This window comes from Salarias fasciatus, chromosome 1 (genome assembly GCF_902148845.1).
Source record: "Salarias fasciatus chromosome 1, fSalaFa1.1, whole genome shotgun sequence".
In the NCBI taxonomy this organism is placed as follows: domain Eukaryota; kingdom Metazoa; phylum Chordata; class Actinopteri; order Blenniiformes; family Blenniidae; genus Salarias; species Salarias fasciatus.
This window is the reverse complement of record NC_043745.1, coordinates 39460854-39468095: the sequence shown is the minus strand read 5'-3', so window position 1 is coordinate 39468095 and position 7242 is coordinate 39460854. Positions and strand designations below refer to the sequence as shown.

General features: G+C 54.7%; 1 protein-coding gene across 1 annotated transcript; it reads right to left on the bottom strand.

Annotated features, from left to right (window-relative positions):
* Positions 1 to 933: 933 nt before the first annotated feature.
* dapk2a (death-associated protein kinase 2a) lies at positions 934 to 5646 on the bottom strand. The gene is made up of 9 exons (XM_030109969.1): positions 5634 to 5646; positions 5345 to 5435; positions 3559 to 3780; positions 3322 to 3460; positions 2673 to 2802; positions 2521 to 2596; positions 2264 to 2416; positions 1943 to 1988; positions 934 to 1832 (listed from the first exon to the last, which is right to left on the bottom strand). The coding sequence occupies exons 2-9, from the start codon at positions 5404 to 5406 to the stop codon at positions 1182 to 1184; spliced, it is 1479 nt and encodes a 492-aa protein (XP_029965829.1). The 5' UTR covers positions 5407 to 5435; positions 5634 to 5646; the 3' UTR covers positions 934 to 1181.
* Positions 5647 to 7242: the final 1596 nt, after the last annotated feature.

Sequence of the window (7242 nt, the reverse complement as noted above, 5' to 3'; positions counted from 1 at the left end):
TTCAGCCACATGTCCCGTCCACTTCGATATACAGTCTATGGTTTGAACCTGTCTGACTCCCGGTGACCCCAGGGGTCCAGATGGGGCCCCATGGCTCCAGGGGTCCAGCTATGATCCTAGTGGCCCCAGGGGTCCAGCTATGACCCTAGTAGCTCCAGGGGTCCAGCTATGTAGCCTGGCGTGCCAGACTGACTTTCTTTATGTGTTCCACACATATAAAAACCGTCTGGCATGACGCCATCGGGGCACCGTTTCAAACTGGCAACAAGAGGCGGGACTATTGAGCGGAGAGAACCAATCCAAGAAACAAGGCCGTGATGCAACCACAATGACATACGCAGCACTCCACTGTCATTATTTTGTCATCCTAAATACAGGATCATGGCATCTAGTTTTACGTCCGTTTTACCCCCAAATTCCACCGGATGCACCACGCCGGCGTCTTGTTCCTGAATTCAACCCACACCGGGAGCACATTGCAGCACCGCGCCGTTTGGAAGCGGCGGTGCAGAAAATAGCGAATCAGCAGCACCGTTGCGCGCCAGCGTTCAGGTGATCCGTCGTAACACCGGGGCTTCTGGGACGCGGCGCGGCGCTTTGGTGTCCAGTGGAATTTGGGGGTTAGAAAGAAAAGCCTTCAGAGCAGATTCTCACTGTGGTTTCAGCGCCAAATCCAGTTCATTCAAAACTTCAGACAGAGCCGTGGAGAAACCTCGCTGTGTTGCGACCGCCACCATGATTGCTTTGGGGTGGGGGTATAATATGACGCATTGCTAACTCCCAGAGGTGTCAAGAAAGTACTTTCCCATGCCATGTTTTCCATGTACCCAGTCAGTTCTCGAAGAGCTGGGCTGATTGTGATCACCTGGGCCCAGAACTGTTTGTTGCAGGTGATTCAAATCAGCCGAGCCCTTTGTTAACTGACTGGGCACAACGAAAACATGGCATGGGAAAGTAATTTCTTGACACCTCTGCTAACTCCCGCCTCTCGTGGGCTGTGATTGGCCCGGCAGAAGTTTGCCGGGCAGAAGTCAGATTCAAACGGCGTGGTCCCAGACTGTTTCCCCGTGAATCCCTGAGCATGGAGACAGTCTGGCGTGCCAGGCTACCAGCTATGACCCTAGTGGCCCTAGGGCGCCAGCAGCGGTGACCCCGTGACCCCGGGGCACCTGCTGCATCCTTCACCTCTGCTGGCCAGACTCGCTGAGGTCCAGGTCGATCCCGGACAGCAGCTCTCCTCCACAGGACCGGCTCAGCAGCTCCTTCAGGGCCTCATTCACCTCGTTGTTGAAGACGGTGGAGAAGCCGCCGTCGGGGGAACTTCCTCCTCCTCCTCCTCCTCCGCCCACCACCTCCTGCACCCAGTGCAGCTCGCTGCTGAGCTCCGCCCTCAGGGCGTCGTAGCGGCCCTGCCGCTCCCGGTAGCGCTCACCAGCGGCAGCCAGGCTCCGGCCGAAGGCGCGCACGTCGTCCTGCAGGTGGCGCCTCAGCGCCTCCGCCTTTCGGAACTCGTAGCGGATCTGGGACAGGTCGTGGCGTGCGCCCTCACCCTCCCGCCTGTACCACGCCTCCTTCTCGTCACAGACAGACGCCAGGGCATCCACGTCCCCCCGCAGGGTGCTGCGCGCCACCGCCAGGCCAGTGAAGGCGTCCTCCATCCGGCCAATGTCCTCCACCACCCGGGCAAAGCGCTCGAAGTTGGCGTAGGTGTTGTTGGGCGGCATGCTGGAGTGGGACTTGAGGGTGTACTCCCGCAGCCGCTTGGTCTTCAGCTGCCGGCGCTCCCGCTTCTTCCGCTCCGGTGTCTTATTCTCGTCCCTGTGCTCGTTGGACTGAGGAGAGACAGGAAGTTAGAGAAGACGCAGAGGACGGACTCATGTCCACAGGTCCACCTGTCAAAGCTAATGGAAACTCCATGAACACCAGAGACTGAGACGCTTACCTTGATCCACGGGTGATTCAGAGCAGCCTGGATGGTCAGCCTCTTCCTGTGGGACACAACAGGACTCTTCATCATTACCACCACCATCATCATCTTCATCATCACCACTACATCATCAGCTTCATCATCATCATCATCACCACTACCATCATCATCATCATCGTCACCATCATTATCATCATCATCATCTTCATCATCCTCCTCATCGTCATCTCCACCATCACCCTGCTAAAGCCTGGCTCTCTCCAGGGTCTCTGATGGTCCTATCGGGCTCTTTCTCTCAGTATCTTCCTCTCAGTGTCTTCCTGGTGTCCGTCCCACCTCCTGTCCTTCTGCAGCAGCTGGCTGATGAAGTCCTTGGCCTGGTCGCTGGTGTGGCAGAAGAACTCCTCGTCAAACTCGTAGTTCACGGCCGAGATGTTTCCCAACGTGTCCTGTTTGCTCTCTCCCAGGAAGGGCGAGGCGCCGCTCAGTCTGCAGGAGACAGACGAGAAGACAGAGGAGATGCTGGACCTGCAGGACACAGAGGAGACGCTGGACCAGCAGGACCAGGAGGACCCAGTGGGTCCAGGTCTTACAGGATGTAGGTGATGACCCCGATGCTCCACATGTCGGCCTCCAGACCGAGCGGCTCGTAGTTCACGATCTCTGGAGCTGAGAGGAGGTCATGTGGTTCAGTTCAACAACAACAACAACAACAACAACAACAACAACAACAGTCAGGACTCACCCACGAACTCCGGAGTCCCGAATATGTTTTTGAACTCGACTCCAGCTTCCATCTTGTGAGCCAGACCGAAGTCAATGAGTTTGATTCTGGGCAGCGGAACGTTCTTATCCAACAGCATGATGTTCTCAGGCTGTGGAGTCACACACACACACACACACACACACACACACACACACACACACACACACACACACACACACACACACACACACACACACACACACACACACACACACACACACACACACGAATATGAACTGACTGAAGGTAGTAGATCTGAAACTAAGAGGTCTGAATGGGTTTCTATGAATCATTTCTCTTCTTCGTGTGTGTTCGTATGTGTGTACGTGCGTGTGCACATGCGTGTGTATGTATGTCTGTGTGCATGTGTATGTGCGTGTGTGTGTGAGTGTGTGTGTATTTGTATGTGCATGTTTTTGTGTGTGCGTGCATGTGCGTGTGTGCGTGTGTGTGCGTGCATGTGTGTATGTGCGTGTGCGCATGTGTGTGTATGTATGTGTGTGTGCATGTGTGCGTGTGTGTATGTGTGTGTGCGTGTTTCTATGTGTGTGTGTATTTGTATGTGCGTGTGTGTGTGTGTGTGTGTGTGTGTGTGTGTGTGTGTGTGTGTGTTCGTGTCTGGACCGACCTTCAGGTCGAAGTGTGCGATGTTGTGTGTGTGCAGGTACTGGACTCCCTCCAGGATCTGCCTGATGAACTGCGTGGCCTCCTCCTCACTCAGAGACTCCTTCTGGGCCAGGAAGTCGAACAGCTCCCCCCCAGAGACCCTGGCGCGCACACACACACACACACACACACACACACAGGCAGGCGTTGGGTCCAGGTCCTGGTCCCGGTCCCGGTCCTGGGGTCTCCCTGGACTCACAGCTCCAGGATGAGGACCACGTCGGTGCGGTTCTCGAACACGTCGTGCAGCGTGACGATGTTCTGGTGCCGGGTCTGCCTCAGGACCGCCACCTCGCGCTGGATCTCCTCGCGCCGCACGCCGCGCCAGCTCGCCGTGCTCTGACGCTTCTTGATGAACTTGGCGGCGAAGTCCCGGCCCGTGGTCCTCTCCCGGCACCGCTTCACGATGGCAAACTGGCCGCTGGAACACAGAGGAACACAGAGGTCCTGAGGTCTGGAGGTCCTGACACCAGGGGTCCTGACACCAGAGGTCCTGACACCAGAGGTCCTGACACCAGGGGTCCTGACACCAGAGGTCCTGACACCAGAGGTCCTGACCTCTAGAGGTCCTGACACCAGAGGTCCTGACCTCTAGAGGTCCTGACACCAGAGGTCCTGACCAGCAGGGGTCCTGACACCAGGGGTCCTGACACCAGAGGTCCTGACCAGCAGGGGTCCTGACACCAGAGGTCCTGACCAGCAGGGGTCCTGACACCAGAGGTCCTGACACCAGAGAGTACCGGGTCCTCACAGCGGCCCTTGCACTACTGTGTAAAGAACTTCCAGCTGTAGCCATACAGCAGCCTGGTAGACGGCGCCCCAGATTGCCCCTTGTCCAGGAGGGGGGACAGTTCCTGGTCCAACGCCGGTGCCTTTGCCGGGTCTCTGATGATGGTCGCTGCCCAGTGGCTGAACTGCTGATGGGAAAAAGAACCAACGGCCGGCCCCCGGATATCAATCCCTGGCCCTCCGGCCCCTAGGGGCACCAGAGGGTGCGCCGAGGCAGTAAGGGGGTGGGGGCACGAAAACTCGATGCCGTTGATGCCGACCATCTCCTGCTCTGGCAGCGGTGCCACCCAGGGCAGGAGGTGGTAGTGTGGAAGCCGACTGAAGGGGGCGGGGCGTACGCCGCCTGCACGACAGGTGCAGATCTAGCAGCTCAAGTTAGCAGCGGAAGCGGCGCTCGGTGGAAAACTGCGGCTCCGTCGCGGCAGCTTCCCCCGCTCCAGGGACGGTGGCAATCAAACGACGGTAAAGAACTCCAATCCAGCAACAGCGACAGTGGACTACGCTTGCAGTGCAGGTAGGCCTCTAGTGCAGGTACGCTTGTAGTACAAGTACACTTGTTGTACAGGTACACTCATAGCGCAGGTACACTAGTCCCGTGTCCTCAAGGCTCAAACTGAACGCAAGAAAATAGGACCAGAACCTGGGTTTGGACTCCAGAACTTACAGCGGTTCCGGGGTCACCCGAGGGTCACGAGTGACGTTGTTGTTCAACATCTTTGACCTGCACACGGTGATGGGAACATTCTGGTGCTTTAAGCTCCGCCTCAGTCAGCAGGGATGAACTAGAACAGTTCTGTGTCTTCCGGCTGTAACTCGACACTCGCTCCACCGACAGCAGCTGCTAAACTTAGAACCACAGCTGTTCCTGTCTGACAGCAGCAGAACGTTCCTCACGGAACCGACAGGCTGCTCTCAGCATTCTGCCCTATTAGAACCCTGCTGTGGGACCGATCAGTTCTGATGACAAACGTCAGGTTCCGTTCCGTTTCCATGGAAACGGGAGAACCACGGATGGTTCTCATTCTGTTCCTCTGACTGTTTGTAATGGAACCACAGAAACGTACTGCAGGAGCAGAGCTTTTGAAAACTTCTGCTTCCTCCCATTTTCCTGAAGTTCCACTCTGGGTTCTGTTGTCGGAGCGTTTTAACTGAAACTGTGCGGAACGTGGTGTGCAACCCGGAGAACCTGAGCTCACCTCCCCAGCTCCTCGCCGATCTCGTAGAACTCCTCCACGTTCTGCTGCTTGAAGAAATCCATCCTGCGGAACGTCAGGAACCTTCAGAACGCTGCAGCCACACACCACAAGACGGGAAATACAGCTGAATGAATGTCAGGTGTGTGTGTGTGTGTGTGTGTGTGTGTGTGTGTGTGTGTGTCTGTAGTGAAACTCATAAATTTTGTATTAACACACACACACTGAGTCTGTTCTTTCCATTAAGTTCAACAGTTTCCTGTCACTGAAGATCTGGTACAAAGAGTCTTACCGCGTCAGAAGCGCTCCATGTTGCTGCTGCAGCCTGAAGCCCCCCTAATGCCCCCCCCCCAGTACCGCCCTCCCTCTGCAGACCCCCTATCCCGACCAAGGACCACGCCCCCCTGCAGCCCCCACAGCACCGCCCACCGCCCCCCGCAGCCGCCCTAATACCCCCCCCCCCCCCCCCCCCCCCCCCGCGCTGCAGCCCCCCCAGTGGCGCCCTCCCCCTGCATCAGAAACCAAACCAACAGCAACTAAACCAAGCCAGATGTTTTTGGTTACTTTAAATGTTTTTCTTTAAAAATCAGCTTGGCAATGTTTGGGTGTTTGGCTCACGTTTCACTGACTGAACGAAGCAGCGCGTGTTGTTGTTCGACCGTGTGGCGTTGTGTCTGTGCTTAAAGGTCATTTCTCTCCCGATAGTAATTTGACGTGGCTGCTTGGAAAGCCTGATTTAATTACATTTTCTGATCTCCCTGCCCATTGTTTTGTTATTATTCTTACCTAAAACCTCTGAGGTTACGTAATGAAACTGTACATCAGTTAGCGAGCCAGCACAGGGATCACAGTAGCTCAGCAAGGTAGGCTACCCGTCGGATCTCTGCTGCAACTCGTTTGGGTTAGAAACGGCGCTGCAATGCCTCAGCCAAGAAAAAACATTGGTGTCGAGGAGGCTGAGGAGTTAAGGTCGTCTGTCGATGCACTGACTGAAGATGTCGCTTTGATTCGGCAGCATCAGAAGAAAATACTGGACCTGGTTGAGGAAGTCCGGCGGTTACGTAAGGAAAACAAAGAGAAAGACAAAAAGATCGCTGGCCTCGAGAGAAGAGTTGATGATTTAGAACAATATTCAAGGATTAATGATGTTGTCGTCACGGGGATCAGGATCTGACCACAGTCTTATGCTAACGCAGTTGCCGCTGAAAACAACGGGGGTGTGCCGAGCGAGGAGGAGACGCTGAGCGACAGACGACGTCCTTTCTCAGGGCAAATGGCATTTTCCTCGAAGCGGACGGCTTGGAGGCCTGTCATCCTTTGCCAACAAGAGGAAACGAGATCAAACCAGCTGTGATTTTGCAATTCAGCAACAGAAAGAAGAAAATTGCTTTGAAGAAACAGGGGAGTAAGCGGAAAGGTACTGATGTCTACTTGAATGACCACCTGACCAGAAGAAATGCTGAAATCGCCAAGAAAGCCAGGCAGCTGAGGAGACTCAAGAAAATATGAAGTACGTGGGTCAGTAACTGTGAAGTTTTTGTTATAGTCCAAAAACAAAGGTTCTTTTCCAAAGACCAGGGAGGTATTTTTTGTTATTTACCTGACGGTTTCGGCAGCTGTCCGCTGTCTTCTTCTTCTCTCTGAAGAAGACAGCTGACAGCTGCCGAAACCATCAGGTAAATAACAAAAAATACCTCCCTGGTCTTTGGAAAAGAACCTTTGTTTTTGGACTATAAATTGGAAAGACCAATGAACCTTTTTGGACTAAGTTTTTGTTATGCCCAATGGATCTCCGGAGGAAGCCAAGGTGATGGTAATCAGGGACATTAGCTAGAATTATTTCCCTCTACTGAGCAGGGTGCACGGGAACTGGAAAATGTTAGACCCTGATCAAATGTATT